At 46.5% G+C, this 17,569-nt stretch overlaps 1 protein-coding gene across 1 annotated transcript; it reads left to right on the top strand.

Moving 5' to 3' along the window:
- Positions 1 to 1,577: 1,577 nt before the first annotated feature.
- On the top strand, positions 1,578 to 8,357 carry LOC135443428 (lymphocyte antigen 6E-like). The gene is made up of 3 exons (XM_064703648.1): positions 1,578 to 1,629; positions 5,611 to 5,730; positions 8,146 to 8,357. Exons 1-3 carry the CDS (start codon positions 1,578 to 1,580, stop codon positions 8,355 to 8,357), a joined length of 384 nt encoding a protein of 127 aa, XP_064559718.1.
- The last annotated feature ends 9,212 nt before the right edge of the window (positions 8,358 to 17,569 follow it).

Here is a 17,569-nt window from a genome sequence, read left to right as displayed (position 1 = left end):
AGTGGAAGGTGTCCCTGCCCATGGCATGAGGTGATTTTTAAGGTCCAAGGTGGTTTTTAAGGTCCCTTCCTACCAACCTAGTCTATGATTCTATGGAAATCAACAGGAGCTGGGATATGGAAGGGGAAAGGAATAAACAGAACAAGTCTATGGGATAAATAAGACCAAAAATAGGGGGAAAAAAAGGTTCTTTCAGTCTCATTGCAAAATGCCAGCAAGGAGCCACACCCACTAATGAGGGAGAAAAACCTGTTTGCAAAACACTGGGGCAAAGGACCAAGCTGTCCTGGGTGAAGCACAAGGCTCAATTTGATCATCACCACCGACCTCACCAACCTCCAAAACCCAGGGAATGTCAGTTTGGACACAGGGCTTGGACAACTCTGGAATTCACCACCTGATGACATCATTCCGGGATCAGGAGGGCCTGAAAAAGTGTCAGAAAATCACATGGATCAGTAAATCATCTAGGGTTGGAATGATTCATGTTCGAAACAGTCAAAAATGCCCTGCTGATGGCTACGTGCAGGGAATTGCCAGTTAAGTTATTCCATAATTGCCAGAAAAAGCGGGGTTTGACAATATTTTCTTTCTGCTGTCCAGGACTAATCTTGTTTTAGAAAAAGCTCTGTGGACTTGGCAGCTCGAGCTCTTACAAGATGCATCTTGAATGAGGGTCTCTATCCCAGACTGTCAGGAACAGATTTTAAGGAATTTAGAGGAGAGGAACAACACAGAGGAATAAAAGCAAAAGGGTTGATTTAAGAGGAGAATTTGAAAAAATGACACTTTGAGGGATGGCTCTTTCCAGAGCAGAACTGCAATTCCAGGGTGCCAATTTGTGGGCTTGGAAATGGAAGCCTGATTTCAAGAAACTGTTGGGCATGGAAAAAAAGCAGCGCCTCTACAGAATCCCTGGATAGCAGCAAAACTTCATTAAATCAAAATTGTACAAGGTATTGGAGGATTACAAGCAGGAAAAAGAGTGAGCAGAGGGATTAACCAGAGGAAAATTGATAAAGAAATTAAGACTGACGTGAAAATTTGAGGAAAATCTTCTGTTTAACCAACCATTAGCTAATTTAATTTAGTGTAAAACACACTGATTTTGAGGTAAACCAGCTTAGGCCAGCTCAGAGGCTGAGTCTGGGGCTGTTGAATAATTAAAGCCAATGAATGGTGCAAACCCTGGAACATCACGTGCTGTCCATGCAAAGGGACCAGAAAAATTCATTCCTAGGACAATCTCCCCGTGCCTCCAGGCTCTGCTTTCATCAGAGCAGCGGCTCTGGAAGGGAGGAAAGGAAAAAATTCAGAGGAGGAGAGAGCAGATCCTGACTTCTTATCACTCACACGACCAGAAGAGCAAGAAATGTGTGGCTGAGAGGGCTTTTCCCCAAGGTGCCAGCCCTTTTCCAAGGGCCCTGGCGTGGAAAACTCCCACACATGAACATTCCACACCCTCGGGTTGATTTCATGTCCACCTGGAACCTGTAAAACTGCTGCTGCTGTTGGGCTGGGGTATAAAACCTGCCCTCCAAGCAGCTTCCCAGTGCTGCTGGGAGGATCTGCTGGAGATGAGGACTCCTCTGGTCACCTTGCTGGCTGCTGTGCTCTGTGTGGAACAAGGTGAGCCTCTCCTGCTGCTCCTGCTTAAGACAAGGGTTAGGGGGAAGGTGGTGACATTTTTCCACGTGGCAGAGCTCTAGAGGGCTGTCACCATCTCTGCAGCGGTGTGATGGTGTCACCAATGTCCTTTTGCACCTCAGGCAGTGATTTGAGAAATGAGAATCTGATTAATTGATTCTTCTTTCCAGTGCTGGAGCTCTGGTGGTGCTCCAACCATTAAATCCACACTGCGGTCCTTGGGATCTTCCAAAAGGAGGCAAGCTGGAAGTGATAGAAAGCATAACAAAATGGGTTTTTTTTCCCCTTAATAATTTCAGTTTTTGAGTATTTTAGAGACTTTTCCGTCCTGCTGCTTCCTCCCTCATAGTGGTTTGCCACGTGTCTTCCTAGAAAATGCAACACTGGGAATTTTTGTAGATTAAATCAGCGGCAGAGGTGAAAGAACTTTTCATGTTAAAGGCATCCTGCTCCCAAGTGTTGTCCTCCTTCTGGCAGTGAGACACTCGCATTGCTCCATCGCTCCTGGCACGCGGGAATGATGACCAGAGTGCCAAAATTTCCCCCACACATGATGGTTTCCCAGAAACCACGATACGAATCTGGTTGAGAAAGAGGCATCTAATTAATAAATTATCACTGATGTATCAACCCCCTACTCCTACATCCTTTGGAATGGTTCTCCAGCGTGCCTGGAAGAGCAGGACCTTCGGCCAGTTTTGGGTGTGGAAAAATGACTATTCATTATTTAAAAAAAAAAAATTGATTTAGTGCCCACAATTCCTGATTGAAGCAAAGTAACATGGGCAGAAGAGGAGAATTTTCAAAGGCAACGTTCTCAGTGTGACCCAGGATGAATTGGAAAGCTCACAGAGATCCAGGATCACAGGTTCATGGTGGGATTCCTCACCAGTGACATTTGATATTGGCAGCAGATTCCCAACGGATTTAAGGACTTTTACACAGCACATTTCTGTGCCCAGTCTAGACCCAGAATAAGAGATTTCAGCTTTCTGGCCTAAAACTGGGACATAAGAAAATGTGGAAACTGGCATTTGATCCTTCTCAGGTACCCTGGATCTCATCCTAGACCCTAATGACCAAATTTTGGTCAAAACTCTTGATCTCTCAGCCGATCAAAGAGGGTTTTTTGCCTTTTCAACCCATAAATTTACTGTTTTGTGAGTTTTGTGTCCAGCAAAAATCATAAAATGTCTTGATCCTCTTTGCAGAATCACATTAAGGGTGGAAAAGACCTCTAAGATTGTCAAGTCCTTGCTGCAATGCTGGACAAGACCAGGCAGATATTTGCTTAAGATGTCCCTGAGAGTTTCCAACAAGGAAGATTCCTCAGCCTGGAATTGCTCAGAGACTGTGATCCCTTTAGGAATTTAATTTTAATATCTCTTAGCATCTGTTTTTGTTCTGTTCTCCCATATTTCCATCACAGGGCACATAAATTATTTTATTACTTTCTTCTTTGCTGTGTCATTTTTCTTGCATCATGAAGAAGATTCCTGCAACTTTCCTCAGCATATTCTCATTTTCAACAAACAAACTAAAACCCTCCCAACCTTTCTGACAAGGTCACATTTCCAGGATCTCTGACCTTCTCTCCTCCCTCTCCTCTGGTCCCTCTCCAAATGCTCTGCATTTTTGGAAGTGCTGCGGAGAGATTTGGGCACCAGGGCTTCAGCTGAGCCTTTGCCAGGGTGGAAAGGCCACTTTGTGTATCTTGCACATGACATTTCTGCCCGTGTCCCCTTGGGTGACGCCTGTTTCCATGGCTGGAATGTGACACTGTTGTCACTGTGGTTCTGAATTGTAACTGAACCAGTTATTTGTCACCCTACATTTAAGTGTCTAAGTTTTATCTACAGTAATCTATAATTTATTTATCTTGATTTAACTGCATCCAATCTTCTTGTTCACTCTTTTATTGCATCCATCAAAATCACTTAAAATCACAGGGATGGTTTGGGTTGAAAGGGAGATTTAAGATGATCTCATCCCAACCCCTGCCATGGGCAGGGAAATCTTCCATTAGCCCAGGTTGCTCCAAGCCCCATCCAACCTGGCCTTGGACACTTCCAGGGATGGAGCAGCCACAGCTTCTCTGGGAAACCTCTGCCAGGGCCTCACCACCCTCACAGGGAAGAATTCCTTCATTGCTCCAGTTGGTTGGACCAATAATCCTCAGGAATTACCCTCTGAGGGTGTTTTCACAACTGGCTTTGCCCCCATTCCCTGGAATTTTCAGCAGCTCGAGAACAACATCATTCAAAGTTGCTGCAAAAATTCCTTAAAACCTCCTTGAATCTCCTCTACTCTGCACATGAAAATTCAACTTCTTGTAGAGGTGACAAAAGCAAAAAAAAGCTGCACAGGATCAACAGTTGGGGACTTTTTCCTTCCTTCCTATCAGAAACTTCTCGTTTCATGGTGTGACCTCTGCTGTCCTTCCACATTCTCACTGTCAACTTCTTATCGGGCAAAAGTGCGCTCACAGGGACGTGTCCTTTAGTTGCTTTTGCCCTTTCCAAAGTGACAGACTGGCCCCAGACTCAGCAGGAATTCAGCCAGCATTTGGCTTTTGTTTCCCTCCAAAAATTAGCTTTGTTTTTAAAGGAACTCAGTCACAAAACTCCACACTTCGCTCTGGGTGATTCACAAGCTCTGAACTCAACCACCGCTATTAAACCTTTCCATCTGCCCGGCTGGGGAGTGCTCTGCACATATTTTGTTCTTCTTATGATGCCTCAGGTTTTAGATTTTATGTTTTTCAGATTCTGCACTGCTTTAGTGTGCAATTCTGAGCTTCTTATAAGGGGTAGCAGGCTCTCTTCACAGAGCAGGGAGACAAAACAATTTCTTCTCCAGCTGGGGACCAAGGGCAACCAATCCAAATCTTAGGCCCAAGAGCACAAACAACAGCAGAATAAAGAGAGAAAAATAAGAAGGATGGGACTTCATAAGCTGAAGCTGTAACTGGACAATTAACCCCAATATGCAAATGGACCAAAACTTATAAAAGTGAGAGATCTCATGACCGCTTGTCCATTTAGTGACCATTTTGGGTTTATCTTGGGTGTAGCCCTGGCTGGGCTCTTGTGCTGCCCAAGGTGGATCCATTAAAGCCTTCTAATAAGTCCCTACTTTATTCTTTAACTCTGTCCAGTCTCTGTTCTAGGTCAGCCTTCACAAGGCACCACTTCCTTTTCTTTTAGTACTTCCCAGAGGTCTGGCCTACCACATTCTGGTTTTGAGGGCAGACACAGACATTTGCGGGCAGGAAACACTGAGTGACCTTCCCGCCAATCATCTGCCACTGCTGCAGATGTAGGAATTATCTCACCAAATCTGCCTTCAGCACTTACACCAAGCTTCTGGTTAAGATTTTCCATTCATTCCCGATTTTATGCTAGAAACAGGAGTTTGACAGAGCATCTGAGGGCTCTCACCAGACCTCCTAGAACTGAGGTTAGGCCGGTTCAGTGATGTTCAAGCACAAAAAAAGAGATGTGACAGCAGCCTCTGAGCCAGATGAAAGAGAAGTAGGACACTGGGCATTGTCCACCACCTCAAAACGCTACGGGCATCTTTAAATTCTCCCTGCCAAGCCCTGCCCAGGAGAAACCCTGAGCAGTAATTGGCAATTCCCGTGGCTGAGCCCTCAGGACCGAGCTGCTATGGCTCAGCAATAATCTCCTTCATGAAAGCCCCCAAATCCTTGAATTCTGCTCACATCTCCTGCTCCCAGGGATTGCAAACAGATCGATAACACTTCTCAGCCTGAGCCAGAGGAGACAGAGAGGGATTTAGTGCTGCTGCCACGGGTCAGGAGATAAAGAAAGCCACTGGTCATTCCCACAGAAACATTCCTCAGGCTGTAAGGAGGGAAATGGAGATCTCTGCAGTGGGGTTTTTGTAGCCTTTAAACCTTGTAATGTGCTTTTTTCCTGTTTTTTTGGTTTTTTGCCCCAGTTTATCCATTCATGTGCTACACCTGCCAAGAACAGGAGTCCAACAAGGACTGTTTGACCATTTCCATGTGTGCCAAGGAGGACAAACACTGCGTGACCATCCGGAAGGACATCGGGACAAGTAGGTTTGGGAACAACACCTTGTTTGTTTTGTAGGAGAGCAGTCCCAGGAATGGGATTTCATCCCAGTATGAGAACAACAGGCCTTGGTGACCAACTTTTAGGAGACACTGACCTTGTGGCTGCTGCAGGGTCCAGACACCCTTGATATTCCTTCTGGAAACTGGAGAAAGGATGAGGACACAGGGAGCAGCACAAGGGAGTGGATTCACACCTGGAGCTGTGTGTGTTTCACTCCCGGAACTGCTTTGAGAAGTGTCTTGGCCAAACACTCACTGTGGCTGACTCCCTGTGCCAAGGACAATCCTTCAGGCCTGGCCTGGGGGCTCTGTGCCCTCAAAGACCTCCATGTGCTCTTATCCCAAATCTCACATTGTGCAGAATGTTCCTCCTGTGTTTATGCTGTAGGAAAAATCATCCTGGTGGGAACAGCCCAGCCTGAGCATCACTTCAGGCAGCTGGAGCTGAGAGCCACAGGTGCTAATTCCACGTTAGGACTGACAAAACCTAAAAACGTGGAGCCCAGAGAAGTCCTGGTTGGACTTGATGATCTTAAAGGCCTTTTCCAACCTTATCAGTTCCAGGATTCTATGACACTGTAGGTTTGGAAACAACACCTTGTTTGTTTCATAGGAGAGCAGTCCCAGGAATGGGATTTCATCCCAGTATGGAACAACAGGCCTTGGTGACCAACTTTTAGGAGACACTGACCTTGTGGCTGCTGCAGGGTCCAGACACCCTTGATATTCCTTCTGGAAACTGGAGAAAGGATGAGGACACAGGGAGCAGCACAAGGGAGTGGATTCACACCTGGAGCTGTGTGTGTTTCACTCCCGGAACTGCTTTGAGAAGTGTTTTGGCCAAACACTCACTGTGGCTGACTCCCTGTGCCAAGCACAATCCTTCAGGCCTGGCCTGGTGGCTCTGTGCCCTCAAAGACCTCCATGTGCTCTTATCCCAAATCTCAGGTCGTGCACAACATTGAATTTATGTTGTAGGAAAAATCATCCTGGTGGGAATGGCCCAGCCTGAGCATCACTTCAGGCAGCTGGAGCTGAGAGCCACAGGTGCCAATTCCACATTAGGACTGACAAAACCTAAAAACGTGGAGCCCAGAGAAGTCCTGGTTGGACTTGATGATCTTAAAGGCCTTTTCCAACCTTATCAGTTCCAGGATTCTATGGCACTGTGACTGCCCCATCCCTGGAAGTGTCCAAGGCCAGGCTGGATGGGCCTCTGAGCTACCTGGTCTGGTGGGAGCTGCCCCTGCCTGTTGGCTTTTTCCTAGCTTTTATAGAAACTGGGCAACTCAGAGGCATTTTAAAAGATTTTATTCCATTATCAGTCTCGATGAAGGGTGAGATATAAGAGATGTAAAACTCAGCACCATTCTATCAAAAGTCAACCCATTTCCTGGTTACAATATTTTATAAATGTTTTTTTTTTGCCTATTAGCTTTTGCCACACAGTGCTGCTAATACTTCTAACACCAATCACCGATATTTTTACCACACATAGTCCTGCTACAGTGCATCTTTCACAGTTCTAATTCTCTAAAATACGTGGGCTTTTTGCAAGGCCATAGTTTGAAACTTGTTTCTAGTTCAGTCTCTCTCTCTACCTGGTCTGGTGGAAGGTGTCCCTGCCTGTTGGATTTTTCCTAGCTTTTATAGAAACTGGGCAACTGAGTGGCATTTTAAAAGATTTTATTCCATTATCAGTCTCAATGAAAGGTGAGATATAAGAGATGTAAAACTCAACACCATTCTATCAAAAGCCAACCCATTTCAGCCTATTAGCTTTTGCCACACAGTGCTGCTAATGCTTCTAACAACAATCACCTATATTTTTACCCCACATGGGCCTGCTACAGTGCATCTTTCACAATTCTAATTCTCTAAAATACGTGGGGTTTTTTTGCAAGGCCATAGTTTGAAACTTGTTGAAACTTGTTTCTAACTCAGTCTCTCTCTCAACAATGTCATCTCTGTTCCATGGCCTTCCTAAGTCAGCACACTTTATCTCAGTGTTTGCATACAGATGCACAAGACTCTGTGAACTTTCAGTCAGGTTGTGAGAATTCATTACAAATCCATTTCTCACATCTCCCCCTCTTTTTTTTTGAGTGTAAAAACTTTTTTGATGGTCTTATTTATCATTTGTTGTACACAGTGAAGTATACAAGTATCCAATTCATCACAAATCCACTTCTCACGTCTGCCCATGGATGATTTTTAAGGTCCCTTCCAACCCAAGCCAATCCATGATTCTATGATTAATTCCATGAAATTTGGCTTGAGGATTAGTGCCTGGCCTTCCTTTACTCACCAACACAGATTTAGCCACAAAAATATTTAAACAATTATTTTTCATCCCCCTTTTTCTCTTCTTTCCCCCACTTTTCTTCCTGCACTAGAGCCCAACAAGCCTAAATACGTCATCTCCAAGATGTGCTCTCCAACGTGTCCAGAAACAGGTCAGCAACAAATCCAAAGCTCCCAGAATGTTTCCTGCTGTGAGAAACCCCTGTGCAACGTGAATGGAGTCAGCAGCAGGCAAAGCAGCCACGGAATGATGTCCCTGGGTGTCCTGGCCAGCGTCACTTACATCTTTACATACAGATTGTGATGGGTTTGGAAGAGCTCCCTGTGATGGCTGAAATAAAAGTGTTGTTCTAGGATAATTTTCCACTCTCAAAGATTCGTGTTTTGTGGTTGAGCTTCCCCTGGGATTTTTGAGAGAGCCTGGATAAGTCAGGTGCTGAACTCCCATTGATTTCCTGAGCCTGCCTGAATCCAGAGTGTCCCCAGACATCCAACTCACCTAAGAAAACATATAGAAAATGGCCTTTTTGACATGTTCAAGCTTCAAATCATTATTGCTCCGAGGAGATCCTTGAAGGCATAGTTTTGTCTCTCACTTTCAAAGCTCTGTGAGGAATAACACCCCACCCTGCAATGGCTCCACAATTGTGTCAGCACAGGGGATGATCGGTGAATTTGTTCACAGTGAGTCTGGGTTATCAAACATCTGTTTATAAATGAGCAGGTGGAAGTAAAGCTGATTTGTGGCAGTGTTGTGGACTTTTCTCCAGCCTCAGTGGGGAGAAATTTCTGGCTCCTCAGGGTCTTTCCTCCCATTCCCATTTTGAAATGAGCTTCTCTCATAAGAGAAAACAGGGGAAAGGCAGAGAGGGAAATATGTGTTAAGAGAGGAAAAGCAGTGGGAAGGTGGGAGGGAGAAGGGAAGGAATGGGGGCAGCCCGCTGAGCTGGGAGTTGCTCTCACACTGCCTCCCCATGGACCTCATCCAGCTGGAAAAGACATCCCCAGATCCATTCCCCTCTTTCTCCCCAGGGCCAAAACAACCTCACACAGCTGTCACCAACCCCTGTCATTCAGAGCTTGTGAGAGGCTTTCTGCAGAGCCACGTTCCTGGCAGAGAAACCATCGATTGTGTTGAGCTTTGTTTGGTTCTGCCCTCCACGCTCTCTGCTCCCTCCCCTCCCGCAGGAGCTGCAGCTGAGGGGACACAGAAAAGCTCTGTGGGAAGCCTGGGGGTGTCACAGAGAGAAGAAGAAGGAGGGCAGCCAGCCAGGGACTCACACAAACAGCTCAGAGCTTCTTGGGTCACAGCCCCAGCTGCAAGCTCCCATTCCTGGAAAACACACAGAAAAAAAAAATAAAAGAAAAAAGAGAGAAAAGGAAAAGCTGGCAGCATCCCTAGCTCAGCTGTGTCCTGGGAGAAACCAGAGCTGGTCCAAACAATTGAAGGGTGTCGGAGTTTTTTTTGTTGTGTTTGATGGTTAAATGAGATCTTTGCTTTCTCTGAAGCATTGCCCTGGAACTCTGCTGGGTTTTGGTTGCACATGTGGATTTTTGAGGCATTTCAGAGCGCCTGGATTTCAGTTTTCCAGGAGGACAAAAGATTTCACATCAACTTCACAACAAGTTTTGTGCTGTGAGCTCTGGATCTGGCGACTGGTTTTAAATATTTTGTTTCATGAGGGGAAATGGAGGAAATTAAGGAGGTGACACCACAGTGGTGGGCAGGGATGAGAGGACACTCACACCCCACTGAGCTGTGCCTGGAGATGACAGCTGTCAAAAGACCAAATCAACAGCAGAACCTGCTGGTAATTTTCTCTCACAAAACACAACCTCAAAAGGGAAGGTAAAATTACATGAAGAAGGAGAAGAACAAGTTTTTAAACCAAAAAGAAGGAAGAGAAGTCCAGCTGCTCAGGGCAGGCACTGGTAGGGCTGTGGTGGCTGTGCTGCATCCCAATCCCAGGTGCAATTCCTCCAGGAGCAAGTCCTCCCTACCCTGCACAGTTCTTCCCTGCTGGACCTCAGGTGCTTTTAAACAACTCCAATAAAGTTGAGATCCAGGCCAAAGCTGTTATTGTTTTACCACCTGTCATATTGGCAGGAGAACGAGGAAGTAGAAGGAGCAATTTGTATCTCAAGCAGTTTTGCTGGACACGAGAAAGCAAAATCTTGGTGGAGAGACCATCTGGAGGGGAAGGAACGAGTGGAGGGCTGAGATAAGTCCAGTGAGGGTGTGGGGAGCCAGGATGGACACAGCTCAGGAGGGAGAATGAACTTTATCCTGATCTTTTACAGACCCTTACTCCCAGCTTTTCCCCCAGTTTTCACCACAGCAGTCCAAAAGGTCAAGAGAGAGTGGTTTCCTAGAATTGTTTACATATTTAGAGGAACCTTTTCTCTTCCTGAAATTTCTGGATGCTAAAGCAGCTGAAGTAGCCGGGATTATCCCGACTGATTCTCTGGAGGTGAAGGGATTGTGTTTAACAGGATTTACTCCTTGTCTTGTCCACCCACCTAGCTCCTGGACTGAAAGCTCCTGACTGTGGGAGCTGAAGGCCACAGAAAAGTAAATCTGGAGTTGGGAATTCTGGAGGATGGACTTTGTCACCACTGAGCCTCTGAGTGGAAGATTGCTGGAACTTTTTTAAATAAAGAAGGAAGAGGGACTGCTGTAACTCTTTTAAATAAAGAAGAAAGAGGGACAATTTAAAACTCTCCTTCTTGATTGGAGGTGAGGAATGGGCTGATTATGAGGTCACAGCTCCTTTACTACACCTTTTTCTTTCCCTGGGCTGCAGGAAAGTGCAGGTAAAAGATCAAGGTGGCTCAGCTTTAGGCAAAGCCTAAATCTCCTATTTTTCCCCATGGATTCAATCAGTCCCATTTCCCTTTCCCAGTGTGAGATTTGGGTGCTGCTGCTCTCCAGGCTGAGCAGTCTGGGAAAAGAATTCCAGGTGATTCTTGGAGCCTCAGTGCAGGATTTGTTTTTCCAATGCCACAGCTTTGAGCTGCGCTTGCGGAGTCAGGAGTTGTGTTTGTGCTTCCACGTGTGGAGCAAGAGGGAAAACAGGTGTGGGGACACAACCACATCAAACACAACAGCAAGAGCCACTTTGCTGCCACAGATATTAATGAGATGAACTAATTAACACATCAAAAGTGAATAAAATTAGTGTTTTCTGTGTAAATATGCAAATCAGTGAGGGTTCTCAGCCAAAGTCGTGCCCAGGAAAAATGGGGAATGAAATCCATCACAGCTACCAAACCCAGCCAGTTTCTCCTGCTCCTGTTTCTTTGCAACAGGGAAATTTGGGTGTTTTGGGAGACTGGGTAACAACAAATCACAGACTCATTTAGGTTGGAAAAGACTTCCAAGATCATTGAGTCCAACCTGTGACCAATCCTCACCTTGTCAACCAGACCAGAGCACTGAGTGCCACCTCCAAAGCCTTTCCATGAAGAAATGTGGAAATAATCCATTATTAAAAAGGGCATAGGGACACACAGAGCAGCCAACCCAGAGTATGGAAAAAAAGCTCTGAAATAAATCATCAATCAACAGTGTAGGGGTTATCAAGGAGGCAGGGATGATCAGCGAGGGTTTTATGACAGGTGGGTGATATCCCTCCCTGTGACAAGATAACAAAATCTGTGAGGGTAAAAGTGGTACCTGTCACACAGCTCAGCCTTAATAAAGCTTTTGGCACAGTGTGACGTGATGGGCTCAGGAGCAAAACCAAGGAAACCCAGTCGGGCTGAAATCACGAGCAAACCACAGCCAACAATTTGCTGTCAGGCTGGAACGATCCATTAAAAGGCTCCTCTTGGCTCTGGGATGATGCAAAGTTTTAATTGCTGGTTTGGATGATGTATTAGACAATAAATTCACTGAGCTCACGGGTGACGAGCTGAGAGAATCTGCAAACAGGAGAATTCTGGGTGATTCCAGTAAAATGTAAGTGGTAGGTTGAGAAAAGAGGGTGTAATTTAGGAAGGACAAGCACAAAAAGCTCTCCAGTTAATGTGGCACAAGTATGGGATGAAGGAATCTCCCTCGCAGCAATCTGGCAGGAAAAGAAGATGTGCTGGATCACAAGTTTAACATGTGTCAAACTTTGGGGAAAAAATGTGAAACAAAGCCCTGCTGGAATTCTGCACTCCATGGAAAAATCTTACACATTGCACTGAAAAGTGTGAAGTGGTGTGTGATGGGATGAGAACCTTCCAGATCCTCCAAATGGAAGGCTCGGGATGCTTTGTTCTTCCCACTTTTTGTGCTGGGGTTGACGCAGCAGTAAGGGGATTTTAGGTAGGATCAGAAGGAATTCCTGGCATCCAAAGTAGGGTGAAGAGCTGGAAAACTGCCTCCAGAAGCAGCAGCAGCTTTAGTACCATAATTAGGATTCATCAAAGCATGGAAAAACTCTGGTCTCAGCATCTCCACTGGGGCTGGAGAATGAACTCATTCCTGGTCATTCCCATTCCTGCCTCTCTCTGTCACCTTTCTGTCATTCCCACGTGGAGCTGGTTCCCTCCACCAGAGCAGAACTGGGGTGCTCAGGGCTGGGTTTGGCTTTATCACAGAACCATGGGATGTTTTGGGTGAGAAAGGACCTAAAAGATCTCGTTTGGGTGGGAAGGGACCAAAAGATCTCGTTCCAACCACTCTGGCCATGAGCAGGGATCTCTTCCATGAGATCAGGTTGCTCCAGGACAAAGGCTGAACAGCAAAAATGACCCAAAGCTCTTCCAGTGATGTGGAAAGCACTTCCATGTAGGAATTTTTCACTCCAAAGGATGCCCAGCTCCAGGGGTGCCAGGATTTCAGTCAACACTAAATAAGTGCTGAGGCAGAAGGTGGAGAGAGCTCTGCATAGGAATGATGATTTCCCAATTTCCAGCCGATTCCTTACTCAGGCAAATCCTTAAATTCCACACAAAGAATTGGGGGTGCCAGGGGTACAATTTTCCTTGGTCCAGGAGAGGCAGGAACAAGCCCTGGCTCTGTGCCCAGCGCTCACAACAGCTCACCTGGGACCTGCCTGCAGCTCCAGGATGCAGAATTTGATGTTAATCAGCAATTAGATAACGAGCAGACGCTGCTCCTGGGAATGAGAAACTCCCTTCTGCAGTCACAGGAAACCAGAGGAATAAAACTCCCCGTGAGATCTTTGGGGAGAAGAGAGAAGAGATTTTATCTTTGATAATATAAAAAATTCTTGGAGAAAGTGGATTTTGCCTTTCACACTCTTCCTTGTGGATTTCATTGGGTTACAAGCACCAGTGTGGGTGTGCCCAGATCATCTGTCCTGTGTCACTTCTGTGCCACCAGCAGCCAAAAAAGATGAAAGCCCTGCAATTCTCCTCATGCCTTTAAGGCTGAGCACAAGGGGAAGGTAAAAGGTGAAAGGCAGAGCAAAAAACCCCCAATTTTGGGTTTTTTACAGCTTTTGGTGAGACAGTACTCTCTTTGCTCACTTTCTGTTTCGTTTTCCCCCTTTGACATAAAATTCCTGAATATTCTAGCCCTTTTGTTTACTTTATCTGGGCCTTTTATGGCTCTCACCCTGCTCTTAGTCCTCTGGAGTTTCCTTGTCCAAGGTCAGCTTGTTCTTTCTCTACTTTTGAATGAGCACAGGCACTCAGCAAATGCCTTTGCTTTTACCTTTTGCTCTGCTGGTTCTTCTGGTTCTTCCACAGCCAGGAACATTCCCATTCCTATTTTTTACACCAAGTTTAACATTTCCACTACAAACCTCCATAAGTCTATCACCTTGCCTACAGCTTCAGCATATTTTTGTGCTGCCTCCTTGGAGCCTGGTGAATTCCTTGCCGACAGAAAAGTGCAAATTTTTGGGTGGAAGGAGTAAGGAAAGGACTGAAAAGCCTCTTCCCACCCCAAAAAAACTGGAGATGATGTCCCTGTTGTGGGAGAGGAGGTGCCTAGACAATTTTGTGGGTGGTCCAGAACCTCTGATGACACAAAAAAAGGCCAGGATTGGGGGAAAAAAAGCTGTAAAATGAGTCCAGAGTTCACCCAGGAGATGGAATTAGGCCTGGAGACAGGGATAGACATGATATAATTAAGGATTAGTGTTGGAGAAGAGAATTATGAAGTATCCTGGGTTGGAAGAGCAAAAGGATCAGTAATTCCAACCCTAAAAGTCACAACCTGAGGCCAGAAACAGATGGAGACAAACACAACACATGGCCAAGGTCATCCAGGACATGGATGCAGACAGAGACACTGACAGGGCCTAAAGGGTTAAGCCTGACTTTAAAGGGGTTCCTGGAGCCATGGGCACAGTCTGAGGAGGGCCCTGATGAGACTGCTCAGGGAAATTAAAGTTTTTTTGCCTGAGAAACAAGATCTTAAAGAGTCACAGTTGTTTTCCTGTCAAAAGCCTAAAACAAGCACGGCTGAGGGTGACTCACACAGACTTAGGAAGGAGGAAGTGTGAGAATTCCAGCACCAGCAGAGCCTCACCAGACAGCAATCCACTTTCACCTCAGGCTCCAGGCTCGGGGAGAGAAGGGAAAACTAAACGTGGATGTCAGCCAGAAGTGAAAGTTCATCCACCTGACAGCCAAATTCTGCTGCAGGTTGTGATTGGAGGGGGCAGATAGAAGTTTTATTCCTTTATCTGTAAAAAATATAATAAATGGTGTGGCCCAAAGATCTGATTGGGCACCTTTATTTCAGGAATTTTCAGGAATCTCAGAGGCTACCTGAGAGAAATCTCAATTTTTCCCCACAGGATGCAGCAGAGGTGTGGTAGAGGAGAGTGACCTGTTGGGCACCACAGACAGCAAAGAATAACCTGCAGCTTGGTTTGTCCACGGAAAAATCTGTGTCTGGAGCATCCTTGGGTGCTCCAAATATGATCCTGAGGGTCTCCTGGACAACTTTGATCCAGAGAGATCAGGAGGGATTCAGGAGGAGGAAACATCCAGGGTGGGATGAGGAGGAAGGGCTGGGATATGGAGTTGGGCCGGGATATGGAGTCAGGCCTCTCATTCAGCCATGTGGAGCAGGATGGTGGAAGCAGGAATTCCAGGGATTCCAGGGATCCAGCTGCAGCATTCCATGGAGTTTTGGGGGCTGTGCCAGCACCTGGAAAAGCACTTTGTTGCAGGAAAGTGCTCCAGACAAAGAGAATTTTGGGGATGAGAGGAAGCAGCGAGGATGGAGGTGCTGCGTTCCTGCTCCCTCACGTCCTCCCAGTCCTCTGTCAAACTGATCCTCCACGTTTTTGCAGGTGAGAGCAATTCCAAACCTCTCTGGAAGAAACCTGAACAATTCCCAACTCCAGAGCATGATGCAATTACTAAAAAAAAAAGGCCTCTGTCCCCTTCGTGTGTCATTGGAGGAAAGCTGTTTGAGCAGTTCTGCTCCACTGACAGGGGAAACATCTCATTTGCAAATTCCTCTGGGGTTGGTGCCTCTCACATGCACTGCCAGGCCCAGGAAGTCTCACACAAACCCTGAAACAGAAGTGTGGTAGGGAAAGAACCTCTCATGTCCCACCTGAAGCTGAGCAAGCTTTTACTGACCCTCAATGACAAACTTTAACTCGTCTAGTTCAACATCAAACCCCTGCAGGCCTAGTTAGTCTAGGTTTAATTTCTGCACCATCTCTGCTGCCCCCACCCATCAAGGGTCCTGCCACACTCATCATTTCCTGATTTTAACTGTACCCTGCATGCCACAGCAATGAAGTATTTACCCCAGCACCAGTTTGCCCTGTGATCCAGCCACCTCCTTATCTCCTTCTCCCTCAAGTGTGTTTTTATAGCTGTCTCCACCTTTTCCCAGCACGTGTCACATTCCTGGCGCTGGACTCTACCCCTGCTGCCTCTCTTGCTTCACCCTTCTTTTTGTGAAGAAATACTTTTTGGCCTGGCACTCACAGTAGTAAGCCAATGGTTCAATAAAGTCCTTCAGTGACCTCCAAACTTGCAAGAAGAGGCTGGAGCACTCAGGGCAGTGTTTTGTGGGCTGGGCTAGAACAGAAATCTCTGCCAGCAGAGTTGCTGTGTTGAGTCTGTCCCACACAACAACCTTGTGGGGAGGTGGGAGATGATCTTAGACCAGAGAATATAAAATATTCTCAGTTGGAAGGGACCCAAAAGGATCACCAGGTTCTCAGAAGGGCTTCCTTCCTCACCTGGTGTAATCCCCACCACAGAAAACTGGTCCTTGGTGGCTCTGGTCACCTCTTCCTTTTGCAGCATCCTGTCATTAGTGCTGTCCCCGCCCAGCCATTCCAGCACTATCAGGGTGACTCCAGATCCCGTGCTGGGTTGTGACCTCTGTGACTCTTAGGTCTTCCCTGTTCCTTCTTATCAGCAGACAGACCCTCTCCAGGAAAAAAAAAAAAAAGGGGGGGATGATAATGTTAAATTTAAGTGTTGGAGAAATCCTGGAAGCTGTAGATCCTGAGGATGAGGAGAGTGTAACATAAGAATCCTAAATCTGGGTTGGAAAAGATCTTAAAGATCATGCAGTTCCAGCCTCCTGCCATGGACAGGAACACCCTCCACTATTCCAGGTTGCTCCAAGCCTCATCCAACCTGGCCTTGGACACTTCCAGGGATGGGGCAGCCACAGCTTTTCTGGGAAACCCGTACCACGGCCTCACCACCCTCACAGGGAAGAATTCCTTCCCAATATCCAACCAAAATCTACACCCTCAGCCTGTATAAAACAGAGGTTTTGTAAATGTGTCTGAACTATGTTTTTTCAAGTTACCACAAAGCTGAAACTTCCCATTTTTTCAGTAATTGGTTTGTCCCAGCAGCCTGTTCCAGAGGAAGATATGAGACCACAGAAACTGCTCGGAAGTCAGTTTCTGCTAGAATATCTGGCAGTGACAAATAAAACTGAGCCACGGGAAAGAAAAGGGAAGCAGGAGTTTGCAGGCATGGGTTTGCTTCCCAAGCAGAGTGCTCTGAATGCCTCCGACAAGACAGGAGCCGGAATTTCTCCTGACAGATGCATTCGCCAAGAAATGCTGACTCTGCAGAATTAAACCCATCTGTGGCACAGAGTTTGTCAAGCCTGCTTGTTTCCTGCTGGCTCACCAGCCTTATCCTCCATTGCCAGGCTTTCCTTACAGCCAGTTTCACAGGGGCCCTCCCCCACTGCCCCTCCTGCAGCTCATTTCCTAGAGGATTTAGTTATTTCCATGGGACCTACTGAATTCGGGACACTCCAACATCAGGGGACTTATTTACAGTCTGAAGACTCTTCCTGCCAAGCAGCCCAGGCTGCTCCATACCACCCCAGCTGCTGGGCCCTTCAAGCTTCTCAATCCTGTATGTCTAATCCAATTTAGGCTCTGGTTAACAGATGGGCGAGTTGGTTCTTTATGTGCTTGGATCGTGAGCGGGGGCTGTGCGTGCAGAGGGGTCAGATCTGAAGAGGGGGTGTTGAATGCAGGGACAGCTTCTGTATCCGGGGGAGTCTCGCCTGCAGGAGATCCATGCAGGGAGCCCTGGATACAGGGA

This window comes from Zonotrichia leucophrys, chromosome 2, assembly GCF_028769735.1.
Source record: "Zonotrichia leucophrys gambelii isolate GWCS_2022_RI chromosome 2, RI_Zleu_2.0, whole genome shotgun sequence".
Lineage (NCBI taxonomy): Eukaryota > Metazoa > Chordata > Aves > Passeriformes > Passerellidae > Zonotrichia > Zonotrichia leucophrys.
Note: the sequence above shows the minus strand (reverse complement) of the source record. Positions and strands in the feature narration are given on the sequence as shown.